At 36.4% G+C, this 15103-nt stretch overlaps 1 protein-coding gene across 1 annotated transcript; it reads right to left on the bottom strand.

Annotated features, from left to right (window-relative positions):
- Positions 1–6336: 6336 nt before the first annotated feature.
- On the bottom strand, positions 6337–14722 carry RAB8B (RAB8B, member RAS oncogene family). Its single transcript, XM_009697131.1, has 7 exons — positions 14653–14722; positions 13414–13474; positions 11959–12036; positions 10758–10847; positions 9895–9960; positions 7682–7732; positions 6337–7182 (listed from the first exon to the last, which is right to left on the bottom strand). The coding sequence occupies exons 2-7, from the start codon at positions 13414–13416 to the stop codon at positions 7090–7092; spliced, it is 381 nt and encodes a 126-aa protein (XP_009695433.1). The 5' UTR covers positions 13417–13474; positions 14653–14722; the 3' UTR covers positions 6337–7089.
- Between the last annotated feature and the right edge of the window lie 381 nt (positions 14723–15103).

Genomic DNA, 15103 nt, shown 5'->3' with positions numbered 1-15103 from the left:
CACGGTCTCGGCCGCCGCCGGGCCGTGAAGAGGAGGGCGCAGACGTCCTGAGGCTCCGCGGGACGGCGTCGCTCCCCTCAGGTGGCCCTGGGCGGGAAGGGGGGTCTCGGCGCACCTCGCGGGGACAGGACAGGGAAACGGCTTCAGTTCTACCTTGTGCTTCACTGGATTTTTTTTCCTCCCCTCCCTTGAAACACACAAAATACTTGCAGAGTGATGGAGCAGTGTGTGCTAAATAGGACATGGTACTCAAAGAACAGATAATTATTTGTAAAGGATTGCACATCCCCGTGCTTGGGCCAGGGAGTTGCTTAGCCATTTCCTAATTTCAAGTATGCTTACCAGTGCTATTTTGGAAATTTACTTACAAACGGTATTTAAGACACACGTGGTTGCCTTTTCCCTGTATTTTATTGGTTCAGAGCATAAATGTGAGTTTTACAAAGTCATTGCATTTCAGGTGAGGAAGCTCAGCAGCAGTATTTGGCAGCATTAGACATTGATCTCATGGCCAGAACTTGCTCAGGCTTCTTGGAAAAATTCCATCTTTCATCTAGAATACATACCAGAGCTAGTTAGTCACTATGTTGCCTGGAAAAAAAAAAAAAAAAAGTAAAGTAACATTAAGCATTGGCAAACAGCCTTGTAAATAAATGAAACATTCAACTTTTAAAATAAAAGAAAAGCATTACTGACATAATAATTTCCACTTCAATTGTAGTTAACTGGGTAAGTAAAGATTGCACTTCTTTAGGGGGGCGAGATGAGCATGTTACCAGTGGTCCAACAAAAGCATGCACGTGGATGAAGTAACGCTGGAAGTGTCACAAATTGTGAACGTACACAGGTGAGAACAGTGCAGGCTCAGCAGTTCTAGAGTCTGCCATTTTCTATCCCAACATAAATATGTTCACAGTAGCATCATCTCGCTATGCTGTTCCACAAAGGTGTTAAATGAAGTCAGAATGGTTAATGAGCACAATGGTAACATCTCCCTGAGAAATCAAAACCAATTTGGAACAAGTCCATTAATCTGACAGACCACTGCCTAACACAAGGCCTTGGGATACCAGTCATAGCTGTGTATCATGGACAGTCCTTGGAGTGGTGGTGGAAGCAGAAAAAGTCACAACTGCAGTAAGTCATCTCAATTACCTACTCAAGGAAGGTACTGAAGACTAAATAGAGTGAAATTCTCAAAACAGTGAATGTTTACAGAATTCTTGTTCACTTCATGAAGTCAGTACAATGTATTCAGTAGTAGAGTTCAAGTTATACACACTTTCCACAATTCATTAAACATGTTAATTCCTCAGACAAGGAAAATGCTTGTATCCTGCTCAGAACTTACAACTTTATTTCGCAAATTAAAAGAACAATATGTACTGAAAATGTGCTCAGAGGAATGTATGTAACATTTGTTCACACCAGAAGCTTAGTGCTGATGTGCTCTGCTGAAGACAATAAAAAATTTTTGAAGCAAGTACAAAAAAAAACCAAACCAGAGCACTACAAATTCTCTTCAGTATGTTTTGAATCGCATTCCATGCCCTTTCTTTAAACCTATAGATGCCAAGAATAACATTATGCAACATAAAAGCTTCATTTATGTATCTCTTGAAGATTAAAATCTTTCAAAGAAAAAAGATTTTGAAATCTTACATTATATTGATGACTTCAGTATAGTTCAAGAATTCTAAAGAGCCACTAGTCAACCAAGTTGGAAAAAGAGTCATTTAGGAAAAATGCAATTTACGAGATTATAAAAGCTGAATACATTCTACACGTGTACCAACATCTTACCCCTGGTCTACAAGTGTGCACTATTTGTATAGTAACTGCTAGTCTGCAGCCAAAATAGATCCAAGAACTGTAATAAATCACCATTTTTAAGCAGTGTAAGTATGCCTGCTATTTCCTTTTAACAAGTGAAGAATGCAAATGTGTTTAAAATACTGTTGGGATGCAGATATATGCCACTAACTTCTGTGAGAACTGAAGGACTTGCAGAAGTGATTTTAGGACTGCTGAGCATGTAGAACCAGTTCAGATTAAGGGGAACTGCAAGATAACTCGTCTGCCAGAAGCAGCCTGGAAAAAAAAACAAAACACAACAAAACAAACCAAAACCAACAAATAATGAGGTGTAACAAGAATGTAACTCTAGCTCTCTGTAAAGAGACAATACATTCTTTCAGCTAAATACAGTTTATTAGATGAACATGTAAAAAGCATGAACTTTCAAAGCTACTTGTCATCCATACATTTTCCATTTATTCCTTAGGGTGCCCACTTGGGTGTCTTGGGTAGACAAAACCTTCTTCCCTAAGGTTCGCTAATTTTCATACCAATTGCAAGTTACTGCCAAACCACAATAATCCGAATGTCAAGAACTATTGCTAATATAATAGGCAATAAATATTTCTGTCAAATCCCTAAATATTCAGTGTTGAAGGAGGCTGGACAAACAATATTTGCTATATGAAGTCATGACATTTGTGCCTCAGGTTACTTAAGAGTCATACCTTTCACATAACACTGATTTAAAACAACAACAAAAAAGAAAATGTTAACAGCTTAAGTGAGTAGATAATTCTTGATCAAATTGGAGATTGTGTCTCAGGTTAACTATACTGGCATTGCTTAGAAGTTACTTTGGAAGGGTATTATTTCATGACACTAAATGCCTGGAAAAATAGTTCCTTATGAAGCTGAAGGTAAATGAAATTACTTAGATTTAAGCAATCACTAAAGGAACAGAGGATATTTCACGAGCATCTAAAGAGCAGCCAAGTTTAGGAACAAGCAAAGCCATACAAAAACCCTTGTGGTCTGGCCACTGAAGTTAAGCAAAGCTTTACAGATGCAACTCAGCTGGACACCTTTCCACAACAGATGTATCAAAAATGGAGTGGAAATGCCAACTGTATAAAACCGATGTGGAATATTTCATACAAAATACTCCAAATACTTTTCATTATGTAACTTTTATTTGAGACACGCATTGTTGTAAAAAAGTTCACATGGAATAATAAAACCATGGGAGTGTGAAGTTTTTTTTAGGGGTTGGGTTTGGCTTTTTTGTCTATACACATCAATACATGATTAATGATTAGGTTTACAAGTTAACCACATGACAAGTTCACTTTTATCTGCAGGAGCTTTTCACATTACACCTTTACAACATAGATAAAATGTGCTTAAACACACACAGTAGAACACTTCTATTTCAAAATCAAGCATTTTCTCAAGGACTATACTTTTTATTCTGAATTTAGTAACTATATAGCATTAAAATAACTGTAATTGTAGTTTTATTTGCAAAAATGTTCGTAAGGCCATAGGAATGCACTAAAATACTTAAAATTCACCAGAAACAAGAAAAATCAATGGAAATCCTGCTTTTGTGGAAGAAAGAAATACAAGTTTTATTTATAAGGATGAGAATGGCATAAGCAGTTCAGTGAATGGAGAAGAAAAAAAGACCTATTATCACCTACAGACTACTCCTTAAAAACTTTAACATTGCAAAATTTCAGTTACATTAATAGATAACCAAATAACAGATGCATTTTCACAAATAACACATTTATGCATTTTACATATTATTCATGTACTTTCAAATCATTATTCATTCACAATATTTTAATGTGATATGTATATTCAAGACTCCTTTATTCACTTGTGAAAACGATCCACTTAATTCACTTGACTTCAGCAGACTAGTATGGGAAAGGTACTTACAATGGGAAATACTTTCTGTAAAAAGAACTACAGGTCTGAAAAGTCCATTAGCATTTCTGAGACTGTCCCCCAAATAGAAAAGTGAGCTGCATAAAGTTTCATGAGTGGTTTAAGTTTTAGCAATAATAGAACTTCCAGACAGTAAGTAAATCAAATATCCTATATACACTCAACAAAAACTTCTTGTGCATGTTCTGCCGAGCACAGACTGAAAGCTAAAATTGCGAAGCACCGAGATCAGTATGTTTTTTTGTTTGGCCTTTTTTTTTTTTTTTAAACCATTTAGAAAAGTATTGGTCAAGATATAGTGCACAGACATGGGACTGAGGGAAAGATTTCATAGAACTCCATAGCATAAGCAGCATTTTTGTTTTATCGAAATCCACCAAAAAATGTCTGCCTTTTCAGGAAAGGTTAATGGCAATTTCTGGAATAAAACAGAAATACATTTGCTGCTTAATGAATAATAATTATATGACTTTCATTCTAATGACCATTACAATACTAACTAGTTGACTGAGGTATAGTTAAGAGTCCTTCAAAACTTAGATTATGTAGTCTTGAGCAAAGTAGCAACAGAGACTGCACAAAACAATCATAGTGATATTAGAAAAGCCTGTAGTACCCAGCATCTGATGCGTAGGCAGAACACAACATTTATCATCACCCGCTTGTCTAAAGGAAAATATAGCTAAAAAATTCCCAGTAAAACATACAGCTGATTTGCACACTAAGATATAGAACATTTTTCAGTGTCTGATAAGGCAGACTGTACATAGAAAGAGGTCTGTACTGACCAAAAGTTAGCACACCAATAAAGTGCAGCCACTCAGCCATTTAATACTGCTGGAGAAGATCGGTGGGGGCAAAACAACACAGAAAGAGAGAGAAATCTGCATTTTACCTTATCCATAAGACCACATGAAATTAGAATTCTTCAGTTTCAGCAGGGGACAACAAAATTGCATTAAACTCTTCTACAAATAAAAAAAGATGAACTTTACATGAACATTAAGCAAAGTGAAATATTTACTGCATTATTTTATCATGCATAAAGTGAATTTCCTATGGTCTTACCTCACATTTATGTACAGTTTAGCACAGCTAAATGTAAGAAAATAGCATGTTTTTCTTCTCCCCTCCCCCTCCCCCCAAATACAGAGCAGATACCCCAATTCGCTGCTGCTTCAAGAAGCACTTCATAGACTCTACTACTTACAGGCTCTTTCAAAGGGAAGTTCATGGAGACTAATATAGAATGAACATTTAACCACACAGCGAAGACAGGAAAAACAATACAAAGCATTCTGTAAACGGTGCCAAACACAGAACATGTCAGTTTTGGTTTGCAGACAACCCCTGAGATAAAAATCAAAGTATTAGGACACCAAATAAGTCAGAGGTAAATTACTGAAAATAAATGACATTCATAATTGGTGTCACAACACTTTCTGTATAGAAGCACTTCTTTTAACCATACAGAAAACATAACTGCTTTAGCCTGTCCGAGAAACATCAAGGGTAGACAACAGAGCAGTTAGGGTTGCTTTGTTTTTTCACTAAACCTTGTTGCCATGAAGATTTTTCTGTTTTAGTGCAGCAACAGCAGTTTATGAGATTCACAATCTAGTTACAGTAACTATTTCTATTAAACTACATGTGGGGACAGGTTGATAACCACTTAAAACTTCATGGAACCAGCTACTAATGTTAAACCTTTTAAAATCAAAAGTCTTTAAATCTAACGCTATCGGCCCGTTCACTTTCAAAATATTTACAACAGACCCAGAGATGACAAATTCAGTACCTGACACCACAAAATGAAGCAGTTATCTGTGGTAACAACCAACTCACTGTTTACAACTCTAGACAATGGGGTGAAGCAAAAGCAAGCACATCAGATGTTAACTTTGACTATGACAGAGTGCACCTATCCCCTAATAACAAACATGCTGGACACAACCTTATAGTTAAAGCTTACAATGGTCCAAGTTTGGCACATCAACAGAACTAAAGCACCTGTTTTAATTGCTCATTTGAGGAAATTTTTCAGAAGACAATAAAAAAGTAGTAGAACAAAGACTAGGTTATACAATGCTCAGTTGAGTAAAAAAGGCAACTACGTTTCAACTCTGCTTCTAACAGTCTAGGTCACTGTACCAGTTTTTGAACAAAAAATAATTTAACTGCTTGAGCAGACCAAAGAGGGCTTCACACATTCAGCACTAACTGCATAACTAATTGTACATTATAGCCCTAATGTGACCATTTCCTTAGTGCCAGAACTTGATAAACTTTAGCAACTGTGCAGGAAGCTAGTTTTTGGACACCTGCTGTCAAAGGTCAATACTTACAGACACTAACGAACTATCGTTAGAATTACAGTAGAAATTGAAGTCACCTTTAGAAGCAGTCATTTCTGACCACATGAATCCAGAAAGAGGTTACTCAAAACTCATGCATTCAGCTTCCACAAGCCACTTAAGTGATAGTGATGAGGCCAATTTGTGATGATTATTTCAACTCCAGAGTGTACTTCCTCATCAGAAACAAAAAGGTGCAGACAGTTTGAGCTAACAAAGGAAAGTTAAGTGAGGAAAGACACGGTGTTTATTCAAATAACTGAAAGGTGCATCTGTGAATCAGTGACTGGCAATTCAGAACACAACTTTGCTAAGTCTGGTAAAGAAAGAAAAGCAACAGACTACATTCAGAATAGAAGCCATAGCTTCTGTATGAACAGATTTGTGCATTTAAGCGACAAAACTCATACAAATTGTTAAATGCCAATTGTTACAGTAATTCTCATCACTAGAGTGTCAACATCCATACTGCAGTCATGGCCACAAGTATACAGCATAGAAAATAATGGGAGAGAGACTAAAAATTTTTCCCCTGGCTCTTCTGCTTGAAAATAAATTTGTTTAAAAAGAGAAAGAAAAACCTGCACAAATCTGTTAAGAATCTTACTTACAAGTCAAACTGTGCAAATACAAATGTAAGATTGTGCTGTAACAGGCAGTAAGAGGCCAATATGGATGTGCAAAGTTAAAAGAAACATAGCAGCTTTTGCAACAGGCAATAAAACAGAAAGTAAAAAAGGAAAACAAGTTAACTCTTGCATTTGTGTCTCCACTTCATAGCTTCCATATCTGAGAAAGAAGAGCCTGACAGGTCAATAGGCTTAGTGAGCAAAATCCACTTGATATTTTGTGTATCGCAGTCTACGTTCAATGGAGCTCTCAGCAGCAGCTTGGTGGTATTATTTCTGAGGCTTTGTGACCCTGTGCTTTCAAAGAAGCAGAAAAGGTTCTAAGTGTGCTGCAGTCTATCATTAGAAGTTCATCAAAGTAGCGTGCATCGAAAGAAGCTGCTCTTCTTAGATCGATTTTCTGTTATTTTTACTGGCCCACCTGCCCCTGATGAACTGTTGTCATTCTGAAAGCAAAAAGAGTATCAATATCATAAAATGCAGAAAAAATAAGTCTAACTTTCCTAGTTTCCCTCCCCACTTCCCACCCTTGTAAAGCAATAACCACAGCAGAAGTTTGCTGCAACTTGAGCTCCTCAATTATCCAAACTCTGTCAATCACTCAATAAAACTACCTATTTTAAAAAGAAACATTTATCCAACAATCCAGATCTCAAGTATAGCTCAAAGCGTGACTATGTAATTTGATATTTAATAAAGCAAGGATCACACTGTTACATTTCAAAAGAACACATCAGTTTTAGGCTACCCAATGTTAACGTTCATGCAAAATAATGAACAATTACACACTGATGTGCAATAAAGTGTAACAAAGCACTGTTGGCTCAAATTTGATCTAGCATCCACTGTAATCCCCAGGAGTTTTTTGGTAGGGCTACTACTTAGCCAATTATTATAGCAATCATTTCAATATATCTAGTTTGCGAGCCAACTGGAAATACAAACCATTTTTCTGTTGAGCTTGGTCATAATGTCCCGCGCAAGTGTGAAAAATGCCTAGTGAGGAGCAGGGGGGGGAAAAAAAAAAGTTAGTCACAAGACACGTTAAAGACATGATAGATTTGGAGTAGCCAGACACATTAACAGTACAGTATTCTGTAGGTCACTGCTAGCACTTCGAGTTGCAAGGCACTCTATGTACAATAGCTGTTTACTTAAAACTGCAATAAGCATGCTTTAGAAGAAAAACTTATTTATTTTCAGTCTCTGTTCCTCCAATCTTTGAAGCAAGCAAACAGGCTTTCCCATTGCATACCTCTTGGAGGGAGAGGGAATTTGCTGAAGAGAAGGCTGCGTACACTGATACCTTTTTTTTTTTGCCAAACTGTACTGAGCATCACAACTAGAAATCCACAGAGAGGTTTGAAGATGGCATGCCTGGGAATTCACATTAAGGTTAGCTTGCCTTCTGTCCTCCAAAAGTTTTGCTCCTGTGCTATCTATAATGATATTTATGCTTCCAACATCGCTATTTAAAAAAAAAAGTCACCCTGGCAAATCTCAGCATCTCAGACTTCAATACACAAAACAACAAAAAAACTTTTGTAGCAGAAAAAATTCTGCAATTCTCCAGAAGCAAGGAAAAGAAAGATTTTAGGCTGTCTTGAGATATCAGCAATCCAAGGACAGTTCTAGAACATAAAAAACTGTAAACATTTCCCTTCCTATTGTGTTTGGAATATATCCAAAGAGACTCATTTAATGCAAATAAATCACAACAAATAAAATAAATTAATTCACTTCTGATCACAAGAATATCACAATTGTGTTGTTTCCTCCAAGTTAAGCATTTGGTGGAAAGAAGACTACATTGTTTCTTGCTAAATGCCTATACCTGCATTTTTTAATGCTTTTCACTATTCATGTGACAATTTAAAAAAATATTCAGATAGCCAAGTTGTTTGGAGTAAGCACAAACTAATGTTGTACATTTAATGACCTACAGGAGTTAAAATGAAATTGCAGGGCATGTCATGAAAAAGGAAGTCAACCATCTGGAGGAACTAATGAAGAAGATAGGTACTTTTTATTAGGAAACTATTGCTACCCACTATTGGTATTAGCTGCTAATGTTCACACTTCCATTGTCTGCTGTAAGAATCATAATGAAACTGTGAAAATCAGGTCAAGCACTATTCCAGATGCAGCACAATGCAAATAAGTCCATTCTAACTATACTGTGTAACAATCATCCTGCAATCAGAAAAAAATGCTTGGCTGGCACAGCATCAGTTGTATTATTTTAAAGTAACAATCTTTCTAGTTTCTAGTTAATTTGTTAGCTGCATGATCTGAATTAAGTGTGTGTTCAGAGGACTTTTAAAAAGATATACAATCGATACACACGGAAAGGCTTTTAGATGATTAGGTACAGGAACAACAATCAAGAACAAGCCTCCCTTATCTGCATGAATGAATCTTAATGTAACTGCCTTTTGATATCATATTATTTTCGTGTCCACATTTTTCATAGAGTTAAGATCCTCCACCCACCCTCCCTGAGATGACAAGAGTGATTCACGCTAAGACGGGCTAGAGTTGAGCCACTCTTCCTTCCAATTCTATTTCCTTATTCTCTCATACATAGGGATCTTGTATTTTTAGCACAAAATTTATTTGCAGGAAAACAGATTGCAAGTCTATCTATAGTGTATTATAAGCCTTCCTCCTCTTCTAACATCAGCTTATGACAGTCTATGCTGGTGTTCCAGGTTAACATACAAATCTTCAGTCTCATCTGCATAGCACATATTTAGTAGCAACCTGAAGGCTCCTTGACACAGTAGTATGATACTCTGAAAGTAAAGAATCTTGAACCCAATTTCCTGCACAAAACACTGCTCTAAAATTACACTTATTCCCTGTCCAAAAGCACTTGTAATTTGCGTAGCAAGGCACAGAAGTCTAAAGCATGTGTTTGCTATGTTAATAGTAAACCACTCTGTTACCATCCATTTAAAAAAACAATTCCAGACATTACCAGAAAACAAGACATGCTGGATTTTACAGTAGCGCTCTAAATACAACAAAATTGGTGACCCAGGAGCACAGCTGGGACTTCAGGTCCCAGATCAGGTCAGAAAGCCCAGCAGATCATGAAACATGCATCCACAGTAGTAGTTCAAGAAACACATCTAACCGTAACATCCATCTCTTACCTCTTCCACATTTATGCTGGATTTTGCACTTGTCTCCAAAAATTTGATTCCATAATCAATTGCTAACTGGAAGAGAGATTAAAGTTTTTCAATGTTTTTAAGGTTCCTTTGTAAAAGGAATGTTTCACATAGGTTCATAATAGAATAGATGCTGCATGTTGCAGCAAGCTTTAAAAACAAAACCAAACAAACTTCGTTTCTGCTCTTCTCTTGCAAAAACATTAAAGTTACTGGACAATTAGTCAAAATATTAGAACAAGCCATATCCTTATGTAAATTCAAACCCAAAGAGATTAATTGCTTACAAAAAGACTTATTCAGGACCTGAAAGAACATGAAGATAGAATCTTCATTGATATGGATTTATGGACCAGGTAACTACATACAATTGTCCCATAAGTTGTGTTACTAGCAACTACACTACTTTAGCAGTGTACATGATAGATCATATAGTATTCTTACTTGTTTGTTTGTTCTGCAGAACAACTAATTACTTAAGCTTTAATAACAGTACTTACAACAAGAGTAAGTAACCACCATGGTGAATTGAGTACAACATGATCAAATTATATACAAAACTTTATATTGAGATTTTTAATACTTCATGCTATAGCAAAGGTCAATATTCTTTACAGGATCTTCCCCTCAAGACAATAGTACCATTAAGTTTATCCAAACTTGAAGACAGTCAAGTGCTATTTAAAAACAAAAAGTCAAACCTGGCATCCTATAATACATAAAAGTTTCTGAAACAAAAGGTTTGGGGCCCATTATCTCTCATATGCCTGAAACACACCAAATATCCAGCAGCCAAAATCCTAAGAAAAGTAGGCTTCTCAATAAGGGAAGTCACCAAAGCTTACCTTCTCCCCTTTTTCTTTTGAGACTTGTCTTTTTTCATTCATATCACATTTGTTACCTAGGATCATTCTTTCTACATCTGAAGAGGCATGCTGAAGGAAGAAAAAGTAATCTCTCAGAAACTGAGTGCATCATTTTATAAAAGAACCTCATGTGTCAAACTCATCCACAAATGAATATTTTATTTTTAAAAAGTTATCTAATATGAAGGCATTACTGAGAAGGAGACTGACTTTTGAAACAGGCAATTTAATATTTAAATATTAAAATAGGTTGCAATAAATACTCCTAGATTAAATTTGCCTGAGTATTATTATAGATCAAATACAGTACCATGAGCCCTGTACCAGGCTGCGCACATGCACTGCAGTTTGGCTATTCTGGAAATATAACTGTACACATTTTACTTCAAAGTGGTGCATGGACAACTAGGGTATTTCCTTGGAGTATAATTATGTGATACATTTGCATTTTTTAAAAAGTCTTTTATTAATAGTCTATTTAAGTAATAATGACTTCAGCAAGAGAACTTCAACAAGAGAACTTTTCTAGCCCAGTCACTATTGGATCAAATTGGTCACTAATACAGGAATTTTGCTTAAGAGCCAAAGAACAATACTAATGAAAAGCCCATGGATTTTATGTTTAAGGAAACAAAAAACCCAGTAAAATTCTGTTCTCTAACTACAGCTTCACTAAAATTAAGGTTTCTACTCTAACTTCATAATGACCTATCCCTACTTGACAGCATGTCCCATTAAATAATTTACAGTAAGCAAGCAGGAAGGAAGCTTACCCAAGACCAAATGAAAAGGTTAAAAATCTCTAATCAGACAAACACACAACACAGTAACAGCTGAAATTAGACAGATCTGTCATCATGTCAGTGAAAGACAGACACCGTAAAATCTTGCTCCTTCCCATTCCTTAGACACACCCAAAAGCAAAAAAGAACAACAGAAGTCATATAGTAAGAGGAGTTTTGAAACACTTCATGCTTGCTTTTTAAACTTTTCCACCTTCTATCCCTAGATGAATGAGATAATATTCTCCCCATTAATAACCACTGTTGCATTCACTGCACAGTCTAACTTGGCCTTATATGTGGGCTACTATAATGAAAGTGAGTAACTACTTGATCATTATTTGTCCCAGGTAAATCATAAGATGGAATGAGTAAGAAGTACTTCCCAAAGTACCTACCTCCTCTATGTTTCTTATCCAGTTTTTTATGTTGTCAAAAGACTTTTCATTTGTGATGTCATACACCAGCATAATTCCCTAAATTAAATTAGAAAATCTAGTTAGATAAGCTAGCATTATTGATTGACTTTTGATGTATGCTGTTGGTTTGATTACACTTGCAAGAAATTAAACATGTGACTTATACACCTGTAATCCTTTCTCAAAGCATTATGCCATTGCTGAGAATTTACCCAAAATATTACTATTTAACATCTTTTGCCACCGTTAAGAGGTCAAACACACCACCTATATGAAGTTTTAAATTATTAGCCTTTAGTCAGGAAAAGTTTAGAAATTCTACTACAACAGCAACCAGGACTCTATTGTTAAAGTCAAGTTTAGAAGCAGCAGCTTTCAGCAGTCAAAGATGACAAACCTGTGAGATCCAATCTGCTGAGGCCAGTAGATACTCACAGCAAAGCCGACACTACATGCTTTCCCAGAAGCTTGAGCTCTTTCAGACAGTTATGTACATATACTAGCATGGGGTCTCAACAACTAGCAAAGCATGGGAAACCACATAACTGCATTAAGGACAGATTGCCAGGTTCGCCTCCATTCCTTACTGCCTTTCCAATCATCCCTCGTAGGACAAAGAAGACCACGTCATTGCCAAAACCTTTTTAAGTACTAGAAAGCTCTAACACAGAGCCACAACCATTACTATTTCTCCCCATCTGGATTCTCCAACAGTGGAGTTATTTGGACCCACAGCCAGCCTATGAATGGAACAGGTCTGTTCACACAAAGCCATAAGAACATGTAGTAGCAGCATAACTAGTAATCAGCAAGTTGACATTAACAGTATAATACTGTTATATAACAACATAAAGCATCTCAAATCATAGCATTAAGAACCATCACATGCAGTCGTACCACAAAGAGTACAGGCTCTAAGTCAGTTATTTGACTTCAAGTCACTCCTAATGGAGGAAAAAGTAACAGTAGCTTTTGTAGGTGATTGTATTTCTAGCCCAGATTTTGCATTCTCTACTGGCTGAAGGAAAAGCAATTCAGTTAAATACACTTTTAATATTAAAATCATTCATTACCTATTTTGCAAACATTTCAAATGTTTAAAGGGGTTGATTACATAAAAAAACAAACTTGTCTGATTAAAGCTTGGCAACTTAGCTGCTTATTATAATCTACAAAAATTATAATTATATTTTAAAAGACAATAGGACTTGAAGTTTCATCACAAAAACAGGACTAGACAAAGTACCAGCAGGTTTAAAAAACAAAAACAACCCACAAAACAAAAAAACCCCAACCAAACCACAAACTTTATTCCCTGCATCTCAAGCCACAATTACCCAATCCTCCAGTTCAAGACTTACATGATACAACCTTAAGAAGAGTAAACCAGTTACACTAGTTGTGCTTAATTTTTTTTGAAGTGAGAGCACTCACCATGGCTCCTCTATAGTAAGCTGTTGTGATTGTGCGGAATCTCTCCTGGCCCGCTGTATCCCTAAAATTCAGTGAAAACAAGTATTTGTTGCAGGTGATCTTTACTCTCTTTCTGTACTTAGAGATGTCCTTTTGAACAGAGTAACAATGTATTGATACTCACTCATTAATAAAAAAATACCATTTAGAAGCTGTTTGCACAAGTTTCTTCAGTCCTCAACATCCTACTTGCTCCCAAGCTGTTCTACTTACATCAGTGGTTATGGCAGCACCATAAATACAGCACAAAAGCATTTAAATTTTCATGCAAGCAATGAAACTCAGCACTATGCAGCCTTCTCTAGAATAATTAAAAAAGGCAGCTCTGATGCTACCGAGTCCTGCATTAAACAAAACCCAAAACACGCAACAGTAAAATATTTTAGGATAGTGCATTTTCATGTACAGTTAGCTATTAAAATCAGCCACTATACCTTAGTGTGCTGATACTTTATCCTAGATGACTTCAAAGCACTATCTGTCTGGGTGAACAAGAGGACCAAAGTGTTCGGCTACTAGTCACACCTAGGGGGAGCTGAAGCCCAAAGGCTTGACAAAAACCAGCTTTTTGACCTACATTACAGACAGAAAATTTGTACCCATCATTTCTGGCACTTCACCTCCTTAGTCACAAGGATTCTGGCTCACATGAAAGTATCACAACTATCTTGCTAGAACTTGAGCAACCAGCAAGAACCCTACCTTCATTGCTAGCATTTTAAGAGTTTGGCATGTGTAACAATGCTACTCCAAAAATACTCATCTGCTGCTATCAGGATGCTCAGTCTCTACTAACCCACCATGCAAGGAAAGGGAGCATTATCACTCACCTGTGGCTCTGTGAGTACAACTAGGTATCAAAGTATCAGACATTACATTTTATTAGGTCGCATATTTCAGTTTACAGCTATGGAGTTAATACTTCTCTTCTACATGGAATAGCTAAAAGCGCATTTAAGAGGACAGCTTTTGATAAAATGGGAAGTTGCTGTAACGCTTGCATGTGAGCAGGCTATTTCCTGTGCTACTGAAACAGAACCACTCCAAAAGCAAGCTAGAAGAAAGCATAAACCTTATGGACAGTCAATGAATAAAAGGTATGAAACTTCTGGTACACCCAGGCTCAAAAGCTGTGAAGTACTCCTGCTCAAAGATTAATTCAATACTCACTGAAAACTTAAATTACTTTGGAATACTTACCATATTTGTAGCTTGATTTTCTTTCCATCTAATTCTATTGTTCTGATCTTAAAGTCGATTCCTGCCAGAGAAAGAGATAATCTAAGTTTAGCAATAAATGAAAAGGAAGTGTTAGTTTCCTTTTGACAATTTGGTAAGAGCAAACTTAGGCAAAAGAATTATTCTGAAGTTGTCATTTCTTCCAAACATTAGGAAGTGCTGTGGATGCAAAACATTTTCAGCTGCATCCAACATGTCAAGGATTAATTATTCTGCACAATGAAAACAGACCAAACCCAGACTCACTACTAGAGTTAGTCAAGATAATGTGAGGAAGATTTAGTCTCAAAATTCTTCCATTTTACACAGATAAGGTCACTAGTTTGACTATAGATTTTTCTCATCTTTTGACTAGCCCCTGCAGTTCAAGTCAACTCCCTAGAACCTCTGCTGGCTCTGAGGAAAAAGTACA

This window comes from Cariama cristata, unplaced genomic scaffold (genome assembly GCF_000690535.1).
Source record: "Cariama cristata isolate BGI_N322 unplaced genomic scaffold, ASM69053v1 scaffold36603, whole genome shotgun sequence".
In the NCBI taxonomy this organism is placed as follows: Eukaryota; Metazoa; Chordata; class Aves; order Cariamiformes; family Cariamidae; genus Cariama; species Cariama cristata.
The sequence above is the reverse complement of the archived record's forward strand: the minus strand, read 5'-3'. Positions and strand labels throughout refer to the sequence as shown.

Coding starts and splice junctions, on each gene's coding strand:
- RAB8B (XM_009697131.1), bottom strand. Junction 10,848..11,958: donor GGATAAGAAACATAGAGGAG/GTAGGTACTTTG, acceptor TTCTTCCTTCAG/CATGCCTCTTCAGATGTAGA. Junction 7,733..9,894: donor CCAGCATAAATGTGGAAGAG/GTAAGAGATGGA, acceptor GCTCCTCACTAG/GCATTTTTCACACTTGCGCG.